The 25927-nt window shown below is 44.3% G+C and overlaps 1 protein-coding gene, 1 long non-coding RNA gene and 1 pseudogene across 7 annotated transcripts; 1 reads left to right on the plus strand and 2 right to left on the minus strand.

Annotated features, from left to right (window-relative positions):
- Positions 1-257: 257 nt before the first annotated feature.
- On the minus strand, positions 258-21391 carry Samd7 (sterile alpha motif domain containing 7). 2 transcript variants are annotated; one of them, NM_001191703.2, is given in 8 exon segments: positions 258-2273; positions 5862-5972; positions 9492-9610; positions 11346-11974; positions 13806-13884; positions 14654-14778; positions 16586-16708; positions 21297-21391. In NM_001191703.2, coding segments are annotated over 7 exon segments (1356 nt in total). In that variant the 5' UTR covers positions 16684-16708; positions 21297-21391; the 3' UTR covers positions 258-2078.
- Positions 1730-23993, plus strand: LOC120100794 (uncharacterized). Of its 5 annotated transcripts, XR_015674370.1 has the most exons (6): positions 1750-1839; positions 3098-3261; positions 9790-9942; positions 14873-15126; positions 21908-21975; positions 23780-23993. It is a non-coding gene; the product is annotated as an uncharacterized LOC120100794 (long non-coding RNA). The 5 variants fall into 5 exon arrangements; XR_015674369.1 differs by lacking the exons at positions 9790-9942; positions 14873-15126 and adding an exon at positions 21248-21362; XR_015674371.1 differs by lacking the exons at positions 21908-21975; positions 23780-23993 and adding an exon at positions 17922-18132.
- Gpx2-ps1 (glutathione peroxidase 2, pseudogene 1) lies at positions 22895-23755 on the minus strand (annotated as a pseudogene).
- Positions 23994-25927: the final 1934 nt, after the last annotated feature.

The raw sequence follows: 25927 nt of genomic DNA on the forward strand, positions 1-25927 counted from the left end.
CTCAAATCAGTCAGCAGCTATGAACTAAGAGATTATGATGTGGGTTGAAGGAGGCGATCCCTTTACCACACAAGAAGATCAGGTAAATGTCAGGTTTCGCCTCTCAACACAGCATCCGCTCACTCACAGTGGGCATGCTGTAGAACTTCTGAAACCTGGGCACAGTAGGTTGTCTGTCCAGATAGTTTTGTAACACCGAAGATTAGGTGGTGTTACAAAAAAAAAAAAAAGAGAGAGAGGAGACTGAGGTATTTTGAGAGTTACTTTTAATCAGAACCCTGACACATGTTATCCACCAGCTTGTTGCCATCTTAGGAAAAATTAATAAAAATGTGAAACTTGTGGGGATTTTCTGCTTTCTGGCTGACCCTCATCAAAGTGACAAGGAGCTTAAGCTAGAAATGTGCAAGCATTGATGGAATGACAGGCTTTTACAAATTAGTTTAAAACTTATCATACGTGGTATTAGTTTTGATGCTGAGATTTTCAAGCAGAGACTGTTGTGCTGATTCTCCCCCACCCCTTTGCCCATCCATGAGCCCCTCCAATGTCCTCCCACTCCCAGGATCCTCATTTCCACTCACACCACACACGGCCACGGTCCTCAACTTAATTCTCCAAACTCTATTTGCTCTTTCCAGTTTCAAAGTCTAAACTCACACTAATGCCTGCATGAACACATGCATGGCATAAATAAGTTTTATATAAGACAAAACACATGTTGTCTTGGAGGAAAAACAAAAACCAAATTAGCAAAACACAACTAAGTGAGAGCTCTGGGGAAAGGGCTTCGGGAGTCCACCTTCCAGATGAAAAGCGGAGTTAGTACTGCGCTCTCTGCGTCACTAAGTTAAATCTATGTTTCAATTCTCCGTGGCTGTGAAAGGACCCTGCAGCAACTGAAAACAACAAGTTTGCATGTGACAACAGTTCGGTGGTCAAGGACCTAGCAGGGAGCCTGGACCAAGGTCTTGTGAGCTGGCATTAGGCTGTGGACGGCGTTTTCACATACCAGAAAGGCAGGAGGCTGTTGGCAGGCTCCGGGGTGTTCACTGTTAAGGCTAGTCACTCAAGGCTCTCTACCTAGGGCTGCTTTGAGAGGGAAACTGACATAAAAATGGGTTAGAAGCCACAGGAGTGATCCCTGCCAGGCCCTAAAGGTGTGCTTCATTAGGAAGGTGGGTTTCTTTGGTCCAGCATGCTCTCAGGGGAGGGGTATACAAGGGCAAGCACACTAGACTGTGGGACTGTGGGCTATCTTAAGGGCTTCCTGCTGGGGTTTGTTTACTTCAAAGGAGAATGTTCTGTGAGTGAGACACACATTCTCATGGTTCACAATTCAGAATTTTCAAACTAAGACTTCTTCCTATGCTCGCCAGCCAGTCCCCTCTGATCAAACTGTTGCCATTGTGTGTGTGTGTGTGTGTGTGTGTGTGTGTGTGTGTGTGTGTGTCCCTTTAGAGTCATTCTGTGAAATATTAAGTTGGAAGACTGGGACTCCACATGGAGCGTACACAGCCACCTTAATCATCACTTCCCTCTCACTAGTTCCGACCTGTTACATACAGATAACTTTTCCCTACCCCACTGGTAAATACAAACTTCACCCTCATCGGGCCTACTCCAGAACTTCACCCTCATCGGGCCTACTCCAGGCTAGCAGTTGCTGGCAGGAGATAAGGTGCTTTCTGTGCTCAGTTTTGCCCAGCCTCCTCCCATCAGCACCTGCGTCACTATCATGGTTGGGCGATGGAAGGGAGGAGAAGGAGTTCCTTTTCAGCTTCTGCTCTCAATTTCTTCAGAATTTCCTCACAGAGTCATCAGATTGTAGCTTGCAAGGTGCTTGTAAATTCCCATCCCCATTCGTATTTTCTCCTAAGGGCAATTCTTCAGAACCTTGGTGCTTGGTTTGCTTCAGCTTGGCAGGAAGCCTGTTGGGTGAGATCCTTCCAAGAAAACTCTGTGAGCTTGGTTTTGCTCTCTTTGTCCACCACCTGGTCCCAGGAAGACCTCGCACGGGGCTGGTAACATCTGGAACTCTAGAAAACCAAGAGGGACTTCTGTGTCTTGGAGTGTTTTTAATTTCTCATAACGTCTTGTTCAGCTCTTTCTGGACTCATTATGTCCTGGGAACCAGGAATGCTCAATCCATCTCTCCAGGAACCAATAGCCAAAAGAGGGGATGTGTCTACTGGCTGATCAAATGCTTGCCTTGCATGGGAGGGAAGTGAAGGAAGTTTTTTACAGAACATATTTCCCACATGCTGAGATACCTTGGAAGACAAAATAATTATAGTGATTAAGTCTGTGGATTCTTTTGATAACCCTGCATTAACCATGGGGGAGGGGGAGGCTGAAGCAATTTCAGACATGGAACATTTATAGAGATGTGGGAGGTCGCACTTCTGGTATATGGTAGGCCTCGTCTGTCTTTCAGAGTCATGTGATGTTTGCAGCTGTAAGCCTGGGTATTTGCTGGCTCCACGTTTCCTCTTCTCCCTGCTTCTGCTATGCTTCATCTGCCCCTGTGTCATTCCATTCTATCTCACCTTTCCACTCTGAGACACCACCACCAAAAGCCGACCAGATCTTCTTCTGGACCAGGCCACAATTCTTCAAACAACTCTAGTGCATATCTGGTCAGCCCTGAGCTACAAATGAGGCAGCTGCTCTGGGCATTGGTACCTTGACATTAACCATTGAAGGTTCCTCTTCTGGGGTTCCCTTACCCTTGCCTCGATAATCTTGGCCCTGGATGGAATCCAGGCTACATCTGCATGATTTAAAATCTAAAGACCTCCATGCTGTGGGTGTTAACATAGCATCTCATAGATCTAGATATCTAGATATATATCTCCAAATCCCACTCTAACTCAGGTCCATTGTCCAGGATGGGGTGGTTCTTTCCTCTTGGTCATGTCCACTATGATGGGGATTGCCCTCAGTTTCCATCTTGGACACCCAAACCGTATCTTACTCAATGGCAATCTTTTGTTTGTTTGCCCTCTGAACTCCCAAGTGTTAACTGGAGCCTTCCAACTCTGCTACATTGATTCCCAGTGACAAGGACTTCATGCCTGTCTTCTTTGATCGGCAGCTACCACTAAGTGGTCCTTCCTCCGCCATCTGGTCTTGCTAGCAGATAGCACTTGGAACCTAACAGCTCCACTGGCTTCCGGGGAGGAAAAATTCTCACATGGGAACCCAGAAATAAGCAACAGCGAATCAAAGTCAAACAGACCTGACCCAGGAACTGTCTTTGTAAGTATGCCAAGAGACATAGTATCCTCACTAAAGAAAAAGAAATCTCTTAAAAAGAGTTCCGTCTTGTGTCACTGTTACTGCTTAGCTTTGACAATGTATCCTGTTACATAAGATGTTATGTTAACACTGGAAAGAGCAGGGTAAACGTTCTGTAGTATTTTTGCAACTCTACTACTTCTAAAATTATTCTAAAACAAAACGTTTTAAAAGAAACCTGCAACAGAACTCTGGTGAAGACATTAAAGTGTTGAGGTGTTTGCCGTAGAAGCATCCTCTTTCTTTTCTATTTTGAGGCTGGCTTTGAACTCACTGGTTTTTTTTTTTTTTTTGTCTCAGTACCCTAAATCCTGGAATTACATGTGGGTGCTACCATGATGTGCAGACTAATTTCCTAGTTGAAGGGTACCCACCGCTCAGTGACTTAGAGTACGTATTGCTCTTCTAGAGGACCCGAATCCGATTCCTAGCACCCACACAAGCAACTCACAAGTGTCCGTAACTTCAGTTCCAGGAGATCTGATGCTCTCTTCTGGTTCTCATGGGCACCAGGCACACACACGGTACATATATGTACATATAGAAATAACACCTATTCACTTAATACAATTAAGATTAAAGAATTTCCATATCCTAAAGTTCAGACAGATAAAAATTATAGTGATGGGATATTCTTTTTTTTTAACAGTGTGTGTTTGTGTATACATGTTTAAGTGTGTGGTGGGGAACATGTGGACGCCAGAGGCTCCCACACACTGTCTTCCCCATTGCTTTTCACTGTTCTTGTTTGTTTTTCACTGAAGCTGCTCTATTTGGTGAGAATGCGTAGCCAGTGAGTTGCAGGACCCTCTGCTTTTGCAGAGCTAGGATTATAGGAACCATCACTATGTCCAAGTTTTTTGTTTTCCCCTCATTGCTGAGGATCAGAACTCAGTTTCTCAGACTTCTATGGCAATACTTTACTGACTGAGCCATCTCTTTAGCCATGGAGGGACATTCTGAAGTTCTAGTCCTGATGCGCATATCTCTGGCCAATGGGTGCCATCTTGTGTAAATTTGATGGCAAACTAGGCACTGCTCTTTTTATGTCATTTGGGACAGCTCACTCTTTAGGGACAGCTCATTTTTGGGGAATATATTGATCTATTATGACACCTGGAGCATACTCTAAGCCAACAAAAGAGTAAAGATTCCTTCTCTCGTTAAACTTGCATCCTAATGGGGACAGAGGGAACACAATTAAAACTGCAAATAATGAACAGATAGATTATATTTATGGTTGACTCAGAAGTGTTATTAGGAGAAAAGAGAGCAGGGGGAGAGGCATAAGCTCTATACATGGGAGCTGGGCTATGTGCACTTTTACATAAGGTGAGCAGGGCAAGCCTTAGTGAGGTGAATTGATCAAGGAGGAAGGTAAGGACTAGGCATGGTAGCTCTAGCCTGTCACACCAGCACTTGGCAGGCTGAGGCAGGAGATTTGCTGTAACTTTGATGCTAGCCTGGGATACAGAATGAGACCCTGTCTCAAAGTAAAACAAATCCATAAAACTAACAATAACAAAAAGATAAGAGAACAAAATCAGACAAATAAAACCCTCAAAAAATGAGGAAGCAGAAAGTGAGGACTTTGGGGAAGGACGTTCCAGAGGGCGTGGGTGCTCTGCGGCCTTCAAGGAGCCACCAGGAGCAAGAGAGCAGGAGCCCAGAGGTGCAGTTGGCAGGCAGAGCAAGATGAGGCCGGCTGATGGAAGTGCTGGCAAGAACATAAATGCTACACTTGCACTTTGACTGTGAAGAGCCTGGGGAGCTAATACAGGGTTTGCAGCAGGAAAGTGGCACGATGGTCTTAGGTATAAAAGAGTCGCATTTCACTGGTATGGGAGTAACTCTGGATTGGGAAGAGAAGCAGGGAGAAGAACCAGAGGCCGTAATCCGGTGGTGAAGTCATCCAGAGACCAACTCTCAAAAACCAATTATTACCTCTTTTTTTTTTCTTCTTTTGAGGAAATTTGCAAGCTAGTTGTTAAAACAAGCCATCATTAAAACTTAAATAAACCTAAAATTAAGTAAGAAATATTGCAAATGGAAGTAATACACATTTAGAGCTCACTGATTCTTGCTTTAAACCTAAATTATTTATCAGTATTGTTTATTGCTGTCTATGTTCTTAGGGTTCGCTACACCAGAGATACAATACGTCTGTTATATGTGGCTCAAGCCCCAGAAATGAGGCGTGGATATGTGTCTCTTCCCAATTCTGTGTCCAGTGACATTTAGGAACGTGTCAGTTACAGTGGGAGTCATTGACACTGTGAATGTCTCAAAGCAGGAACTGCTTCCCTTTATAGAGAGGTAGAGCTGCCAACCATTCACCAGCACACAGCCATGATGGCCTTCCTGTCACATGAGGAACTGTACATCACTCTCGGTGCTTCTCGGTGTCCTCTCTTCTATCACAGACCCAATTATGACGGGGGGGAGGCTAGATGGGGACCAAATAAGTAATCTATATATTAATATTACAACACCATGGTGCAACCCACTTCCCTTGGGCTTCTCGTCATTGCTATATACTAAATTGTGTGCAGTCACCATACCTGAGACTGAATTTTCAGTGCTGGGCCCAGCTTGAGTCCCATGGTGCCTCGAAGATGCTGTTCTGTAAGAAGGGGCAGTGTTTCTCCATCAATCGCGTGGTCCTTAAAGACCTGAAGAAACACAGAAGTCTTCATTTAGTCTAGCTTCTGAGTCTTGTAGCGAAGTCTTCGTTTTACATGCAGATGGTTTCGTGTTGGACTATTTGCTTATAAAGGACCACTTGAAGGTGACACAGAGCTGTATAAACCTTTCTGGTTTGTCTGGACTCCAGTGCCCTGTTGTCCTTAACAACATTTGGGATGCTCCGTAGTTCTGTTTACTGAACTCCCTTCAGCCTGGAGTAATTATCCGAGGGAGGCAGGTCCTATTGACTCTGCAGCCATGAGGGGCATGGGGAATGTACATGATTGGTAACTCAGTAAATGGGCAGATGCTGCAGTAAAGGGACAGTGGGCAGTGCCACCCCAGACAACAGCATCCCCCAGGCAGGCAGATGTCATGCCTTCTGCCTTCTGGGGTAAGTGTGTAGTGGAAAGGGCCGGGAAAGCATGGGTAAGAGTTGGCCACTGGCCCTGCCCAGCAGGGCCTGCTCTGATGCTACTCAGTGCTAGGACGCCCTTCTAGGCCAGGAAGGCTGCTGATGGTCAGAGGTTTCAGACAGGCGAGGAAGTGGATATGAAGAAACGTGCTGATTTGCAGTGGTGTAACCTCGTAACGTCCACCTGCAGCCTGCCTCACGAGCCTCCTGTGCTCACTGCCGAGCATTCTCTTCAAACCTTCTCTACCCTCCTCAGACTTTAGACCATAAAGGGTTCTCGTTCATTTCAGACAACCTTCTAATTTAGAAAGAAAGGAAAAGGAAACAGTAGGCACAATCCCCTGAAAGTCTGAACAATGGGCCTAAAGTTGGACACTTGTCCCCACTGCCCTGATTCATAGACAAGCGCTTGATCAATCGCTTGATCGATCTCTGCATGTCTGCTGTGGCTCTTCATCCTTCCTGTAGCAACCCTTCTTTAACCTCCAACCTCTCCTCTTTGTTGTTCCATTAGCATTTAAGTGGGTCACTACCATTGCAAAATGCTGGTGGGAATCATATTACACCTCCATGCCTGCCCTCTCCTCTCCTTCCCCTCACAGCTCCACTGATGAAGTCAAGTGGGATGCTCTTGTGCCCATTCTGTCACTTCCTGTCATTCTTCATTCTCAAGAGTTCTGGGCTCTCTTCCCCATCATTCTCCTAATCCTGTCTCCTCGGGTCTGTAGGTGCCTGCGCTGTACCAAACACATCTTCCTTTCAGTCCTGAGTTCTTGTATTTGCTCCATTTCTGGCCACAGCTGGCAATGTTGGCCAGCCCTTTGTGGAGATGACCATCTTAGGTACTGAAGGCTCCTGAATTTTTGGTTTTATTTTAATTTTTCTTTATTTTTGTTTTTTGTTTTGCTTTTGAGACAGGGCCTCATATAGTCCAGTCTGGCCCCCAAACTGGCTAGGTAGTCAAGGATGACCCTAACGTTTGTACTCCAGTGGGATCATAGGCTTGTGCCACCGTGCCAGTGTTTATGTGGTACACTAGGGATTGAACACAGCACTTCGTGCCTCATAGGCCTGAGGTGCCCTTCTTATTGGTACAGATAGGCCATGTCTGTTGTATACATGTGCCTGTATTTTTAGTGATTTCAGATATGAAATACTAGAGATGTATAATTTATCTGCCATGTTCCTTGAACTGGCCATTTACTTAGAGCAAACTGTTGAAGTGTCTCCTGCCCATTCATTCCTGAACAGCTTCTCCCCAACCCTCTCACCGCCGCTCCTTATGTCTCTTATTACATTTGATTAAGTTTCTTTCACAGAGAAGATAACAAGAACAGATTAGAATACAGTAGGAAGCAGCATAGCACTGACAACGTATGTATGATTTAAACAATTAGATCTGTCTATGGCTTGGTTTTCTCAAGGTGTTGTTCTTTGTTTCAGTTGAGGGTATGTGTCTCATTATGGAGCTGAGCTGGCCTTGAACTCACAGTTCCGCCTCAGCTTCTTAGTGCAGAGATTCCAGGTCTGCGCTATACCAGACAGGCTTTTAAGACTTCATTTGCACGAGGCTGGCAAAGAGGAGGACAGTGGGTGTAAAGCTGACCAGTGCCAGGAAGTTAAGAAAAAAACCATTCAAAGTATGGGGTTGTGAATAAAAGTCGAGGAGACATTTTTGGCAAAGGTCTCTGTGAGAACTGTGTGTGGCTGTGTACCCAGAATGCACTGGGATCTCCTCATTTCTGGACAGTTATTTCTCAGAGAGTAGCAGTGGGTGCTTAGCAGGGCGGCTGGGCCTTGCAATTCATGTCATCTGCCATAGCCCAAAGGGAGAAGACATCAAATGTAGCCACCCTACATGCATGTGAGAAACTTCTAGAGATAAATGGTAGAATTTCTTGGGCTACCGGTACCCTGTAGGCGACGTACAACAGTGCACTTCAGTAAGGTCTGAAGTGTTGATGTTGATATGACTTCTGTCTGTCCACAAAGGGACACATGATGTATAAGACACATGTGATACTGTTGCCAGAGCAGCTGGTTTTTTTTTTTTTGTTTGTTTGTTTGTTGAGGCAAGGCCTCACTATATAGCTGGGGAGCCCACAGATTCATACTCTTCTTACCCCAGCCTCTCAAGGCCTGAGATTGCAGCTATATACATCATTCCTGGTTCTTAGTTTCTGTGTTTGTGCTTGTGTGTGTGTGTGTGTGTGTGTGTGTGTGTGTGTGTCTGTCTGTCTGTCTGTCTGTCTGTCTGTCTGTCTGTGCTCATGATCGCACGTTCATGTGTGCATACATATTCATGTGTGTGAATGTGATATGTACACCATGCAATGCCTGGGTAGAGGTCAGAGGACAACCTCAGGTGTATGTCCTCGACTTCTACCTTACAGGGCCTTCTTGTTTGATGATGTATATGCTAGGGTAGCTGGCTGAAGACATCAAGACATTCTCTGTGTGTGTGTGTGTGTGTGTGTGTGTGTGTGTGTGTGTGTGTGTGTGTGTGTGTGTGTGGGATCTCCTGTCTGTCCTTAGGCACACTAGGTTACAGATGCACACAACCGCATCTGGTTTATGTGTTCTGGGGATCATCGGTCAGGCCTTTATAGTTTTACAGTAAGCTTTTTACACACTGAGCACCATTTTCCCCCAGCCCCCAGCCCTCTGTGTGTGTGTGTGTGTGTGTGTGTGTGTGTGTGTGTGTGTGTGTGAGACTTCTGGGAATTTCATTCAAGTCCTCTTGCTTGCAGGACAATCTACTGACTGAGGCGTGTCCAAGCCCCTTTTGGTCTTCTTCAGGACGAAGTACACATTACTATTATTTAAGTGCTGTAGTAAATGTTTCTCCTTCTTTCTGGATAGTTAGCCTCTGAGTCACCTTTCTGATAAATTTAGACAGGACAGAAAATAAAACTAAATAACGGCTTCCCCGGCTTCTCTGACACCTGTGTCCACCAGTCATAGACACCTCTTAGTGATAGACAGTGCCGTAAGACCGAGTGCTTTCCAGGGGCAAAATGCATGTTTGACAAAGTCCATTATGCACTGAATACTTCCAAACTTTCATAGTTTTGCAAATGTGTGAAATTACCTGGGCATAGTCTGAGCAGCCTGGAAGACTTCTGATGAAGTTATACACATCATCCACCGTCCACTTGTGAATATCAGACAAAGGACGGTTTTCCTGAAGTGCAACTGGCTCCTGTGTTCCTTTAACATGAAAAGAAAATTATCACGTGGCATAAAACTTCCATTCGGAAGGAGAAGCTCGGAACACAGGTTTTGCATTTATCTATGTGAGCCCACTAACATCTGCTACCACAGGGTGCGCCATTTATATAGGCCAACTTTTGAACTTCCTGAAGTTATTCATTTCCCCTCTCTTAAAGTCTCTTCAGAGATGTGACTGTAAGTGAACAGAGAGGTTCCGGATTTGCTCTAAGATCTCTGAGTGCTGATAGAAAGGCTCTGTGAACTTCATTTTCATACTGATGCTGCACTACCCTGTTATGTGGTCTCCTGAGACCATCAAGATCCTGAAGGTGAGCCAAGAACCTCATGGTGAAGCAGTTAGAACGGTGGCTATTTCAGTGCCACAGTTTAACTGTCAAGTTGACACAACCTGGAATTATCTAAGAAGGGAAACTCAGTGGGAACATTGCTTAAATCAGATTCATGTGTTGGCAGGTCTGTCGGGGGGTGAGGGACCATCTTGATTGTCAATTGATGTGGGAGGGCCCAGCCCATTGTGGGCATTACCATCCCCTAGGTAGGTGGTCTTGAACCATATAAGAAAGCTAATTATTATAAACCTTCTTGCCAGATGGCAAACAGATCCTTCTTTAGCTATGAAGTGAACTCACTCCTTGGAGGTAATGCCGAGTGACGTGGCAAGCAGGCGGGTCTTCAAGTTCCTGCCTTGAGCTCCTCCAGAATTGCAACCTGAATAGACTCTTCTTTTTCGTTACTTTGGTCATACTGTCTTATCACAGAAAGGAAACTACGACAATCAGGGCCACATCACGTGTCTGTGTTTTAATTTTTTTCTAAGCAAGTGCCGAGGAGCTATCCAATATGGGATTTTCTCGGAAATACAATAATACATATAAAACTGAAAGTTTGTGCTTTTGTTGGTTTTTCTAAATCTGGAAACAGGAGAGATAGAATTTATACTTTAAAATAAAGGGTCTCTGTGCTAAAGAAATCACAAGTAATTAAATTAAAATTGTGATTAAAATCTCTATAATTAAAAAAAAAGATTTACTTATTTATATACATTTGAATATATTGTGGCTGTCTTCAGACACACCAGAAGAGGGCATCCAGTTACAGATGGTTGTGAGCCACCATGTGGTTGCTGGGATTTGAACTCAGGACCCCTGGAAGATCAGTCAGTGCTCCTAACCACTGAGCCACCTCTCCAGCTCCATACTTTCTTATGCTTATGCTTTCAGTCTGTGTTGAGTGGTTGTTATACAGCAGTGTCAAGACTAGTGTTCCTAATATGACTTAGAAAACGTAATATAATAAAGTGACTCTAAGAAGTCACTGAAAACGGCATTGAGAAAATGGAGGTGGAGACAGGGGAAATGGCCTGGAAGTGGAGAGCACTGGCTGCATCTTCCAGAGGACCTGGGTTGGAATCCCAGCCCCCACAGGGCAGCTCACAACCACCTGTAAGTCCAGTTCCAGATGGCCCAGTGCTTCTTTCTCGTCTCTGCCAACACTGCACACCCCCGATGCCCCTCACACAGGCCGGCAAAGTACCCACACACACATAGTAAGAGCACGCAAGTCCATTTTAAAGGACGGAGGTGAGAAGGAAGACGGAGGGCCTGAAAAGAGGACTGGAGGCCAGGACAAGCATGGCTCTCACTTCCTTCCACAGGGGGGAAGAAGCTGTCACCCTGTAGCTATGAGGACCCGCCCTTGATCCCACACATACCTGGCAGAGGCGGGGTGGAGGCTGGCAGGCAAACTCCATTCTTTTCATCACAGCCTTCATAGCCCTGCTCGGAGGGCTCTCCCTTCCCCGAGGGCTCTCCCTTCCCATCATCCCATGCCTTGGCCTCCATGGAAGAGGGTTTTCTCTGGTTTGGCTGGGGTTCTCCATGGGGGTTGGCGAGGACCGCAGTTGGGTTTCCATCAGTGACCCTTGGCTCCTGCTGGTTGTCTACCCCAATTTCTGGGTCTTTGATATACTCTTCCTCTTCATAGGGAGCCGTGGGCATCTGGCCTGAGCTTTTCTCGTCTGCTTGACTTTTGAAACTCTCAGTGTCAATCTCTGGAGGCTTCTGGTAAATGGTACCTCTCCTGAGTCGGTATTTCTGGCCCCAGCACTCTGTAAAGTGTGGTCTAGTTGCTAGCAGAACAGGGTTTCCCTGAAGGTGTCTGAAGGTGCTTCTGTGCACATGCACATCACTGGCTGGCAGTGTGCTCCTGCCCTGGAAACCTGCGGGGCCACCCAGACAACCTGACCCATAGAAGAGTGGTATCCCCAGACCAGAGAGTCCTTTGGGATTGACTCTTTCCATTCTACGTTGCTGGTAAAGAGAATACATTTCCATTTCTGCCCTGAAAACAATATAATATAGTTTATACAACCATTAGACAATCATTAGAAATCTATTTTTTACAGTTATCTATCATCTATCATCGATCTCTATCTATCTATCTATCTATCTATCTATCTATCTATCATCTATCTATCTATCTATCTATCTATCTATCTATCTATCTATCTATCTATCTATATCTATCTACCTATCATCTATCTATCTATCTATCTATCTATCTATCTATCTATCTATCTATCTACCTACCTACCTACCTATCTATGTATCTATCTAGTGTGTGGAGAGGTGGGTGCATGAATGTCATTGTGCGTTGTGGAAGTCAGATGACAACATGAGGACACTGGTTCTCTCCTTCTACTTTGTGGGTGCCAGGGGTCAAACTCAGGTTGTCAGGCTTAGCTGCAACACCTTGATTTCCTGAGCCATCTAAGGTACCCAGAAACACGACTTAAACAGGCCCTTGCCTTCCCTAATCTGGCCCCTATTTAGCTTTTCTGATCCTTACACTGTTGGGAAAGTGGACTTTGGAAGAGGACCTGAAAGTGGAGGATTGGGGTGCATGTCATAAGGAGACCCGTGTCTGGACAGTTCCTGTTGTGCACAGAGCGGCTTTAGCAGGCATGGGGATGATGCAGGTCTAAGTAGTTTCCTGTCAGACACTGAACTTGGTAGAGGTGTTTAATTCCTCAGTGTGATGATAGTCAGTGGGACTCAAGCTAAATTGGTGCTTGTTGTGGTGGGTCCGAGTCAATGTGTGTAGATGGACGCCAAGGAAAGGTTTGCTTTCTTACATCACTTTGCCTATCAGCTACCACCTGGACCCTTAGAGTTCTGTGGTGGGGAAAACGTAAGCCCATGTCTTCCCACTCCCTGAGGTTGAAATTTGTTTATCATGGATGCTCTTTATTTGTTGCTGCCCATTAAAGCTGAAGAAACCCATTGCTGGGATGATATGAGACTTCCCACGTTTGGGTGAGGGTCTCTGAAGAGAACTTGGTGAGCTTCACTCCTGTCTTCATGCAGAACTGAAGCCATCGGAGACTGAAATGCCAGTGGAAATGTCAGAGGAGTCACAGCCAGCAGTCTTTATTATGGGTCAATGGAAAGCTACTCACAGTGCAGATCTATCCACTCTTTGTGGTGTGGGCATGGGGAGGTGCTATGTGTGCTGTGTGCTGTGTGTGCTGTATGCGCTGTGTGTGCTGTGTGTGCTGTGTGTGCTGTGTGTGTGTGCTGTGTGTGCTGTGGTGTGTGCTGTGTGTGTTGTGTGCCTGTGCACATGCATGCAGAGACTATAGGTGCCGTCCTCTATTTCTCTCTGTCCTAGTCCCTCAGGATGGGTGTTTTGCTCAACCCTTGGCTCACCCATTTTTTGGCTAGGCTGGCTGGACAGCAAGTCCCAGCAGGCCTTCTGTTGCTGATCTGTGTTTCTGTCCCTGGGATTAAAAGCACGTGCAGCTACACCCAGTTTTTTATGTGGATCTGACCTCAAATCACAATGTGTGGCAAGCATTCTTACTAAACGTTTAAATCCCCAGACCCCAGTGCCTGCTTTTTAATCTTCCTTTTACTATTACAAGGCTTGTAGACATGTTTGTAATATATTCTGTAATGTACCTGAAGGACTTTCCGTAAATGATTGAATGATGTGTGTGTGTGTGTGTGTGCGTGTGTGTACCTGGCATGTGTTCTTTACCATATCCATTATGTAATCTATTATACATCCATTGTATTTATATGTATTCATTTTATTTACTTAAAACAAACTCATATGAACAAATGGTGTAGGGAATGAAGAGAAGATAAACCAAATAATAATGTTAAATTACCTGGCAGCGTGATGTCTTTCAAACATCTCATTCCTTGTGGTCACTGCCTTTATGGGTTCAGGTGGTAAAATACCCCAGCCTTGAGAGAGGGGGGAGAAAACCATCCCATCCCCAAAACAAGTTAGAAGCATGAACTTGAAAATAAGAAAAGAATTCAAACCGAATCTGCAGAAAGCCTTAGTCTGGAATGGAATGTGGGAAAAGGTACTATGCCATCGCTGCTAAGGATCTTAGCTTAGAGAGAACCCAATAAACAGCACTAGATCAGCAGCAGATAACATTTCATTATAAATTTTTAACTGTCAGTCTCGTGACTGCTGTCATTTTTCTGTTATACTTGAAAAGGGAAGGTAAGGGCCTGTTAAAAATCCTATTTCTGGTGGTCCAAGGTAGCTCAGCAAATCAAGGTGCTTGCTTGAGTTTGATTGGTCTGTTCTTTCTTGTCCTGATTATATTCAGTTCTAAGGTACAATGCAATGTTTTGACACATGCTTACATTGGAAGAATGGTTAAATAAAGATAATTAACACAAGTTCATCCTCAATTTATAAGTATGTAACACGTTGTTATCTCCAGTCATAAACTGGGGAAGTTAACTCTCAGATCAAGTCTCTTTGAAATCCCTCAGCTCTTCACATGCTGTGAGTCTTCCCTCATTCATGATTAAAGTGGAACCTGGAAGAGCTAAGCCACTCACTCTTGCTCACACAATGGTTGTACCAGAAGCTCAACCAGGAAAGCAAGTGTGCAAACTGCACAGGTTTAACTACCACCCAGTTCTCCACTACCTGCGACACAGCCACCGTTCACAGGCTCTGCAGCCTGGGTCAGGTGCTCATTGCTCTTACCTGAGTAGAAGTGACCCGGCAGTGGGTTTGGCGTATTTGCACTTGGGAGACCAGAGGATCCAAATTGGGAAGGAACACAAAATTGGCTTGGGTCAGTTGGAGCTATAGTGGAAGGCAAGGCATCTCTAGGAGGGGGAAAAAAGATAGAAAATGGCTAGAATTATAGGAAGTTTGTATTGCTTACTGTGATAATCAAAGTTCACTGTTAACTGCATTTAGGATCATCTAGAAAATTGAGGCACACTTCTTGACATGTTCAAGAGGATTACTAAGGGCAGAAAATGTGGCTGGGATCCCATGAGAATCTGATGAAGTCAAAGAAGACAGGGAGCAGAAGACCAGCATCTGCCCTTTCCTGGCCCAGGATGAATTCTGCTGTAGTACACCTTCCCTGCTGTGATGGACAGATCCTCTGGAAGTGTGGGCCAACACTTACCTGACCTCTTTAAAGTGTTGGCTACAATACACTTAAGGTATTGTGGTTGTAAGGTATACACAGCAACACAAAAGTAACTAATCCACTTATGTGCTGGGCTTTTAATAGCCACTTGGGACTCCATTGAAACTAAAGAACAAAAGAACGAATATGCTGAAGTCTCACCAGTTATGGAGAAACATGGCGAGAAAGATTTGGAGGCAAGGCCACAGCAGCCAAGATAGCTTAGGACTATCTCAGGGAACGAATGACCCACTCAAGTCAAAGCCATGGTCAGAATATTTACAATGGGCATTATGTTCCAACCACACATTCTGATCTTAGTGATCCTCCGTCCCGATTTAATGATTCTTTGGTGGCATTTGCCATCTAGGATAAATGCTTGGCCACCTCAGAGGGCAAGTTGTTTATTTTTCAAATTACAGCAGTCTTTCTGGGTTACATTTTGTTGTTTAGATTCCATGAACAAGGACATTTAGTGCATTTTATTTCTCTGTGAATGTCAAAATATTCTAAAGAAGGGAAGCTAGAATGTTGCCAGAATATGCAACCAAAGTACTTATAATTTCTCTGCTATTGAAAGAATGATTTTTTGCAAGCCATCCAGGAATACAGATGTTATAGATTTAGTTAAGATAGAACCTTAATCCGATAGGATTGGTTCTCTTTTAAGATGAAGAGCAGACTATGGAGGGCACCCTGCATATGCACACAGAGGACACCCTGCATGTGCACATAGAGGACACCTACATATGCACACAGAAGATATCCTGATGTGTACACAGAGGACAGGCCATGTGAGGACATAGGAAAGAAATAAAATCTACAAGCCAGGAAGTGGGACTCACCTGAAATGAAATGGGTGGGACCATAATTTTGGACTTGTAGTTTCCAGAAGTAAGTACCTAAATATCTTTTTATTTTTATCCTTACTTAAAAAAATATTGGGGTTGGGGATTTAGCTCAGTGGTAGAGTGCTTGCCTAGCAAGCGCAAGGTCCTGGTTCAGTCCCCAGCTCCGGAAAAAAAAATATGTTTATGGACGTCTCACCTGATGTATGTCTGTGCATTATGTATGTGCAGTGTCATGAAGACCAGAAAAGGGTGTTTGGTCCACTGGGACTGGAGTTAGCGACAATTGTGAGCTGTCATATGAGTACTGGGAATTGAACCTGATCCTCTAGAAAAATCAGTCCAGTGCCTTTGACCACTGAGCCATCTCTTCAGCATGGAATTTCTGTTACTTAAACCATGTTGTCTTCTGCGTTTTATTGCAGTAGCCTTAGAAGTCTAATCTAGCAGGTTTTGCCCTTGATAATGCTGCCATGTTCCAAGTAAATGCGATTTCTTAACGTGTCAGTGGGTCAAACAAGCTTGCATGGGAAAGCCTTACAGTTGAAGGTGAGACCAGCAAGTACCCCTGTCCTCTGAGGTGACCCCAGTGCTCTTCATCACCTAATGCTAACATCATCTCAAGTTCTACTGATGGCTTATTACCTGTCCCCAATTGGAGGCCCAAATGGCGAGGGAACCATTGAGACCCTCTGTGGTCCTGCTGTCAGTAAAGAGTTCACCGACATCATTGGGTTTGCCATCAGATTTCTTGACTCTGGTGGAATTCTAAAAAGAAACAGACAGGTGCATTAACAAATAACCCACCAGCAAACACACTTTCCTATGAGTGTGTGCGTGTGCACCCATTTAGGTAAAGCACATGTATGTCGTTCCTCAAGAGCCGTCTGCTTTGTGTTTTGGGGACCTGGGGCTGACCAGTGATGCCCCAGGATCCTCCCGTCTTTGCTGTTCCAGAGCCGAGATCACAATCACACACTATTATACCTGTTTCGGTTTTGTGTGTTTTTTGGGGGGATTGAACTCGTGTCTGTGTGCCCGCACTTTTGTGAATTACTTGAATTCTTTTTAAACATAATGATAACTTCGTGGTACTTTCAGAACACTTGGAAAGATTAATTACACTAAGCTTTCAGATATACAATTATACAAAACTTCCCCCAGAGGAAGGAAGTGCCTTATTCTCTCTGTAGAACTCATTTTAATAAGTGTGTCCCTGGGATTTGTTGCAGCCCACAGGATAATGCCCGCCGCCTCACAGCAATAAGGACACAGAAGCAGCCCTGGAGTCTCCCAGGGCCGCCAGCTCCCTTCTCACAAGCGATTTACATACTTCCTAGTTCCAGGGGTGGAAATGCACAAACCCTTCCACATGTTCAGTCTTCGGGAAAATATTCCTAAATAGTTGATAGGATTAAAACAGACAACGAGGGAAGAGAATCTTCCTAATGGCTAAAACGATATCTAATTAGGGTGGATGTAGGCCCATTGCCTTAGATGGTTTAATTAGAACAAGGCACCAAATTATGTTCCTGTGCATATGAACACGTCTGTGTGTGTTACCTTCAGCACCCAGTGATCGGAGAGGATCTGTGGTTAAAGGGATGCCGGGTACCTCACAGCTTCTCATTTGTTGTCCTTGGAATAATTTTAAATATTAAACAACACCAGACAACAGGTCGTTTTTCCCTTCTCTTTCACTCCCAATTGTCATCTTAAAAATCTAAGATAAGAAGGAAAGAATAGGATTTCCCCAGCATCTGTGAGCCCTGGGCTCGATCCCCGCCATGGTGAGAAAAAATAAGATCAGGAAATTCTCTGATTTTTGTGGAGAGATGTGTTTTTCTTTTTCATTTTTCCCCTTCCTTCTGTGTCATTTGGTGTGATTTTTAAAAATAGCTATAAATTCACTTGGGTGGTCTGAAAACTAAAAATGTAACAGCATTTAATGATGCTATGGCTTCTTTAATTTCCTTTTCAGATATAAATCCAATCAGCTGGGAAATTCAAGTACATGGGCAATGCACCACTGGTCTCGGCCATTTGTTTTTTTACAAATTGAAAATAGATTGTTCTCTCATACAATACATCCCAGTTCCCCTCCCTCCACTCCTCCTGTTTCCTCCACCTCCCCTCCCCCTCAGACCCACTTCCTCTTTGTTTCCCTATTTTTAAAGTTTGCTTGGATTGGTTATTGCTAATGTGTGTCTGTAATCGACTCCCTAAGGTTTCCTGCTGACTTTCACACGTGCACTGTAGCACTCATGTGCCCCCACCTCCGACATCAGGCACCCACAACAATAATAACACAAAAAGAGAAGCCCGTCATCTCTCATGATATTCCTCCTACCATCTGTATGCCTCAAACTGTTAATTATACATGTGGATTCGGTTTTCTAGAGCAATTTTAGGTGCATAAGAAAGTGAGTGAACACAGAGTTCTATACATTCTCCTCCCTAAGTCAAACACAGTCAACATTCTGTTCTGGATGTGTCTTTGTTATGATCAGTGAGCCAACAAAGAGTGCAGTTTGCATTAGGGTTCACTCTTGGTTTACATTCTATGACTTTTGGGGAAGATGTAAAGGCATAGAACCACCATTACATCTCACGGAATCCTGGCACTGCCCCAAATCAAATGACACCATGAAGCAAGTACAACCAGAACATTTTCAAGGGAAAGTTTCTAGGGTCATTTCATCCCCCAGATAAATGATAAAACATCCAAATCCATGTTGTCCCCAGACTACCACTTTGGAAGGTACACATCTCTCTGATCAACCAATGCTCTTCTGAACACTGACTTTTGTATTTCCAGGGAATTCTCTTTTATTCTGCACATATATTGACAGACTCCGAGCCAGGGGACCCGGCTGCAGTAGTCGAAGCTCGTGAGTGAAGCGGTAGACTGGGTGGTTCGTCTCAGTATAGAGCACGTCTGACAATCTCAAAGCAGAGAGGGCTCTGTGCTGAGGTCTGCAGTTGGGTGGATTTCCCTGACCTGGAGCTCTAATCCTGGATGGCCAGCACATTATCAGGATGAAGATGCCTTAATCGCTGTCTTCAGACGCTTACCCTCAACAAACCCCTCCCAAGGCACACACACGACTTAGCTAGTGCTAATTCTGTCTCAACTGATCAGGGCAGCAGTAGTAAGACGCGCACTTAGTGAGCCCTTGCTAAATCAGCAGATTCTTACTGAATGGTGTCCACTGTACAGTGGCCAGCCACGATTTGATTGTATTCAATTGGCTAAACTGTTATTGTTCACTAAATTCTGAGGTTTGACTTGCCCACATCCGGGATCTGAGTGTATATTGAGTGGTTGTGCGTGTATGAGTGTGTGTGTGGTGTATGTTGAATGTGTGGTGTGTGTGTGTGTGTGCATACAGGTATGTGTGTGTGCACACAGGTGCTCGTGTGCATATGTGTTGAGTGGTGTGTGTAGTATATGTTGAATGTGTGGTGTGTGTGCACACATGTATGTGTGTGCATGTGTGCATTTGCGTGTAGTGTGTGGTAAGTGGTGTGTGTGTATGTGTGTGTGTGTATGTGTGTGTGTGAGTATGTGTGCATGTGTGAGTGTATGCATGCAGATCTTGGGTGCTGTTTTTCTTGATTACTTTCCACTTACTTTTTTGAGACAGGGTCTTTCATTGGAGTGAACATAGCTAATCAGTGAGTTTCTGGGACCCTTATGTCTCTGCCATCAGTGCTGGGGTTACAAGCATGCGCCACTACATGATTTATTCTGTGGGTGCTAGAGCTCTAAACTTATGTCCTCAAGCTTAAACAGAGTCTCTTTACTGACTGAGCTGTCTCCCCAGCCCCTAGAAATCTTTTCCCCACTGGTTTGAAATATATCACTAACACTCCACTTTAAAAGACAACTAGATTTAAATGTGGTCTTAAATAACAATGAATCTTTTCTTTGATATCCTACCATAGAGTAAAGAAAGAAACAAAGGCAGTTAATACTGAAACACTCAGCATGGCCTCCTTTGCCAAGCACAGGCTTTAGAGCTTTCCTGAATTCCTCTTGAATTCCTCTCACCTCCCATGCCCTGGGAAGTGTTACTGAAGACAGATGGTTGCATGCAGGCTCCCCTTCTCTTCCGCTTCTCTTCACTCTAGAAAAGCTCTTTAACATTAGAAACAACTGTGCCTTCTTGAAATGTCAAATTCCACAATTATTATAATGAAAAAAGATAAATCTTAATTACCACTAAACAGGTAGAAATTACATATATATTTTTCTTGGCTTCAACATAATCTAGGTGCTGTGAAGCAAAGTCCATTGTGTGTAAGTTTGTGTGCATACTAATATGAAATTATAAAAGAACTCACACGATGGGCTTTGATAGTAGGTATTTTAATTAAAGAATAAGTTAAGAATTATCAGCATAGATTTTTTTCCTTAATCATTGACTGTTCCACAGTACCTTTTTCTGAAAATTTCTAATCTGATAGTTTATGCTTCACACAACATAATTTTAAAAATTTTAGTTAATTAAAGTAATGGAGGCCCTCAAAATAATATAAAGCTGGGTGTGGTGGCACATGCATGAATCTCTAACTTTGGGACAGAGGCAGGAAGATGGTGAGTTCAAGACTATCCTGGAACACATAGCACAACACGGTCACAATGAAACAAAGTACCCTCCCCAAGCTTCTGTAGGCAATCGATGAGAGTGGGGAACTTATTCTTCAACAACACAGCCTCCCGTAAGGGCCACACTCCTGGAGATAACCCCTCATTCATGTTCTTGCAAGCACCCCAAGCAATGGTTGCCTCACACACAGAAGACACGGGCAAGTAGAGTCATTGTTTGGGAAGAAGGGTTCACGGGGGTTGGGGGAGAATGAAAGAGAGTGAATGGGCGAATATGGTTGCAGTACAGGCGAGAATTTCACAATGAATCTCATTATTACACATAACATATTCTGACAAAACAAAAGTGGGTGGTAAATGAAGAGCAGTAACATCAAGAGATTATCTACCTGAAGGTGATAAAACGCTCAAGCTTATAAACCAGTCTTGAACTGATCTTACTTAACAAACAAACTCTTATTCCTACCGCATTTAAACAAGGCCAGGTGGTGTTTATCTGGCAAAAAGGAATTGAATCTTTACCTTTTTTGCAAATTCAGCTAAACCATTATTTACGAGCTGCCATACTGCTAATACAGACTCAATTAAACTTGTACACATAACCAACTCTATGATGAAAATGCCATTTTGTTTTCATGTGCGACATTTTGCTAAGGGTAGACCCATAAGATGTGTGTACTTACTTCCTCTCCAAGGGTTGGTTTTGCACCGCCCATGTGAGGACTGCCAGAGCCTCTGTCCTACCTTCTGCTGCAGCAGCTTCTCGGGTGCTTGGTGGATGCCCCCTCTGACAGCTCTTTCTTAAGGAAGGTAAACTTCACCTTAAATACGAATCCGACTAAGTTGCTTAATTTTGTTTCCCAACAGCAACCCTGCCCTCGGACATCCTCCACAGATAGGCTGAAAGACGCTAAGCCCAAGGAAAGTGCAGTACGGGGCACATAAACCTGTCTCAGAGTTTAGCCTTTAGCAAAATCCTTCCTTAGCCTTTAAGATGCTTTGTGGGTGTTCATCCAATACCACCGTTCAGTCTCACAGAGAAGGGAAATACTTGTGGCCAAGTAACACGATTATTTCCCAGTTTGAATTTCCAACAGGCATCGAGTGGGAAAGCTTCTCTTGCAGATGGAAAAGGGAAGTTATTTTCTATAGAGCAGCATGATTTAATTTTAAGCATTTAAAAGATGAACTTTCTAGAACCAACAGCTGCTTCTATTTTATTTATTTATTTATTTATTTATTTATTTATTTATTTATGAACAGTAAGAAAACCCTGAGCTCTAGGTGAGAGTTGGAACTCTACAGGGAAAAGAGGACATAACATCTTAAAACATGTCTTGTTTCATTTGCTTCAGACACATTTACAGCCTCGACAAGGAACAATTGCAGTTCATGTACTGTCAAAGGAACCATTGAACTGAAGGTGAGGGTTTGTTCTGATAACATTCCATATATTATAATATAGCTTATAATATAATATATAACTGACAGTATACAGATTGTAGTAAACTAGGCCAAAGCACAAAATTAGAATTTAATGTAAAAATTAGAGTTGTGTAAATGTAACTTTTATGTCTTGTGATTGTTGTCTCTCAGGCTTACTGCCTCAGACTGCTAACCTAGGCCTAGTCCTGGAGGCTCCTAACCTCCATAAAATCTAACCTAGGCTTACTGCGGAATAAGCTCACTCTTTCTAGCTCTTTCTGAATCCTAGCTGTCTGGTTCAACCAGCTGTTTTGGCTCAAACTCCTCTCCAAGCTGACTGATTCAAACTGGCATCTCTCAGCTTCTGACTCAATTTCTCTGCTTGACTTCAAATTAATTTTGGCAATCTGTTCTGATCATCTGGATCCTTCTTATTTTCTGACTTGTTACACCTTCACCTGTTTCTAGATTGTTCTCTCTTCAACCTGTCTCTGTAAAACTCCCCTGGGAAAACTGCCTCCCTCTGTCCTCTGTCTGTGATGCTCCCTCTTGTGTTGCCTCTCTTTCCTCTTCTTGTGAGAGTTGGGCATATCCTAGTCTGTCAAATCTTTCTCTGATTCCTCACTTTGTCTGCCTCTCAATTAGACATTACTTTCAAACATGGTCTGCAAACTAACTTTACCTTCATTGTTAAGGGTTAAAAGTGTGCACTAAGGGTGTGTTTGCCTTCCAGGCCAATCACACAGACCTAGAAGGTCTTATGATGTGATCAGAGCAGCCATGCTGCTGGATTAAAATTTTTCTACAAAGTTGTTGTCCATATAATGCTTTAGTTTCCAATATGAAGTCAGGTGTTCCTCTGTCACAGGGACTTGACATTAACTCCTGTGTTTACTTTTTTTTTTTTTTTTGCCACACCTACCCTTTATTGGACTCTAAACCAAGCTGGCTCTGGGCCCTTCACAACTTCTCAGACATCCCCCAGAAGGGTTTAGGAAGATGCTATCATTCAGTGAAGAAGGCCTAGCACCTACTCCAGACTTAGAGCCCCCAGTAGCCTCCCCAAGAGCCTTGAGGGAGCTAAAGGAAATGGGTGGCAGGAAGGCAAGGGGACAATATTAAGGAAATGCTTCGGTCTCCCAGTGTCTCCTGAGGGTACACTGAGCCCTGAGGAAGACTACTTGGAGAAACAGTGGGAGATTCCTAGGCTGAGCAGCCCTCATTTAGATGGCAACTTTGAGGGGACGTTTGATGTCAAGCTCGATGTCTCCCCTTCTGGCCCTATGAAGAACTTCTCAAAGTTCCAGGACACATCTGAGCAGCACACTGGACTCAATATGATGAGCTTGGGATTAGTCATGAGGGAGAATGGGTTGTCATAAGGGTAGGGCAGCTTGTCTTTCGGGTAGGCAAAGACAGGATGCTGATTCTGCCCATTGACATCAAACTTTTGGTTAAGACTGAAGGTGGGCTGGAACCCACCCCCGGGGCGGACATACTTGAGGCTGTTCAGGATCTCCTCATTCTGACAGTTCTCCTGATGTCCAAACTGGTTGCAAGGGAAGCCGAGAACCACTAGGCACCTGGGAAAGTGATACTGCAACTCATTGAGCTGGGTGTAGTCCTGGGTAGTTGTTCCTCAGAGCGATGTCACATTCTCAATCAGCATGGCCCTGCCTCGGAACGTTGAAGTCTATCTTCTCCCCATCCAGGCCGAGGGCACTGAGATCGTAGAAAGACTTGGCGATGTAAGCCATGCTGGAGTGCCGTGAGTCCTGTCTCAACTACTGTGTTTACTCTAGGCTGTTGCTCCCGAAGTAGTGCTCAGCAGTGGGGACGCAAGGACACAGCTGTATCACCTGGATAAGTCACTGAGACCTGGTGTCTTCATCTCAGAAATGCCACACAGAACATTTTTTGAGAAATGCAGGCAATGGTGTGAACAAATACTTAGACAATTCCTTCTAGTCCAAATTTGTGAACTATTACCCTATTATCATAGCTATTGTCAAAGGCAGCCTATTGTCCTTATTTTATTTTTAAAATGTAGTATGTCTGTATGTGTATATGTCCTTATGTGTGTGTGTATGTGTGCATGTATATATGTCTGTGTGTGTGTGCATGTATATATGTCTCTGTGTGTGTGTATGTCTGTGTGTGTGTTGTGTCTGTATGTGTATATATCCTTATATGTGGTGTGTGTGTATGTATGTATGTATGTATGTATGTATGTGTGTGCGCCTATCCATGTGTATTTGGTCTTGTGTGTGGCGGTCAATGGTCATCTTCAGGTGTTGTTCCTCAGGATATTGTCCGCTGTATTTTTTGAGACAGGGTCTCTCACTGGCTGGAACTCACCAAAGCAGGCTAGGCTGAGGGCCAGTGAGCTCTAGGACTCCTTCTGTTTTAACTTCCTCAGCTCTGAGATTACAAGTAGATAGTTACTTTATTTATTTATTATTATTATATACATTTATCAATGCTTTCATATAACATATTTTGATTATATTCTTTACCATCCCCTAACCCTTTCCAGGTCCTCCTCGCCTCGCTACCCACCCAACTTCCTGTTCTCTGCCTCTTTCTTCCCCTCTCTTTCCAAAAAACCTCAAGAAAACAACAAACCCACACACAAAATGAAATCAAAATAGACAAACTTTTAAAAGTTAAATCAATAAGACAAAAAACAAAAATCAAAACAAAATGCACAGAAAGACCCACTGGGCTCATTTTCTGCTGGAGTAGGCCCAGCTTTCTAAAGCCCACTCTGGGGTGAACGGTCAGCACCGCCCCCTTGTAAGCCGCACTTTCCTGAGCCGTCTCCCCAGCCCAGCCAACTGTCTTAAACGTTACAAATAGAAGACACAGGAAAGAATTTTACTCCTACTTTATGTCCTTCAACTGAAGTTTTCTGTTGGAGATACACAAAATCAATATTTCCTTGCCTGTATTACTAAGAGTAATTGGGATTATCTCTAAAATAACGTCCCAGGAGGATCGCAGGAATCATGCGAGTCCTGGAGGTAGCACGTTGCTCTCTTCTCCCCATGGTGGGAAGCTCGGGCACAAACTGTAAACTGCCTGTGGCTTCACCTTACCCCCAAGATCCCACTTGTGGGTGTTATGTCCCTCACGCCCCACACCAGAGCCCTCTGTGGCTGAGCACATTAAGTGAGGAGCTCTGGCATGTGGAAGAGAGGCTGTGAGTGAGACAGAAGCGTCCAGAGAGACCAGAGGTCTGTGGTTGACTTCTTCCCAGTTTGTGTATACCGATTTGCAGTGTGAAGTACAAATTCTCCTACTCTCCCTGCAGGATAGCTACTCCCCAGAGTTCCCACCCCAGGTACTGCAGCCTCTCCCATAATCTCCTCCCTACAGAGTGCGGAAGAGATAGATCTCCCGGAGTCATGATTGCCAGACAGAGAATGGGGAGTTCACAGGGCTTTAAGGGATTGCTGCAGGGAATCAAAGCTCTACAGGGAAGGAGAAGGGTAGTAAGGGAGAGCACAAGTAATGGCCTGTTAATCATTGGGGATACACATCAGCTTGCACCCCAGCTGAGGTGGTACGTTAAGGCTATGGAGGACTAGGAGGTGGGTCCTGCCTGTCGGAAATAGGCCACAGTTGGTCAAGGCTTGAAGGTTAAAGCTACCTCTTGTTTCACTCTAGTATACTCTTCTTCCTGCCTGTTGCCTTTGTTAACAAGCCCCCGCCTGCTGCTGACCCAGATGGAGCCTCTGCCCCCATGCTCCCACCAGCACACTTACTCTGCTAAGGTGGACTGAGATCTCTCTGAAATTGTCAGTCACAGCAACCCTTTCCTCCCGTAATTGAGTCTGTGAGGTACAGATGGTCAGAGCAATGCACACGTAATTTATAGTTTGCTGCAATGTGGTTCAGTTGCTGGAATTCGCCTAACACACAACACTGCATGAACTGGGCATGGTGGT

The sequence above is a fragment of the Rattus norvegicus genome, chromosome 2, assembly GCF_021556685.1.
Source record: "Rattus norvegicus strain SHRSP/BbbUtx chromosome 2, alternate assembly SHRSP_T2T, whole genome shotgun sequence".
Taxonomy (NCBI): Eukaryota; Metazoa; Chordata; class Mammalia; order Rodentia; family Muridae; genus Rattus; species Rattus norvegicus.

Bases quoted from the DNA above. Each gene is read 5' to 3' on its own strand.
- Samd7 (XM_087621900.1), bottom strand. From the start codon at position 16,683: ATGGCAAACCCAATGATGTCGGTGAACTCTTTACTGACAGCAGGACCA. The intron at 11,975-13,805 runs GTAATTTAACAT...TATTGTTTTCAG, and splicing joins GAAAGACATCACGCTGCCAG to GGCAGAAATGGAAATGTATT. The intron at 9,611-11,345 runs GTATGTGTGGGA...TTCATGTTAAAG, and splicing joins CTCCACCCCGCCTCTGCCAG to GAACACAGGAGCCAGTTGCA.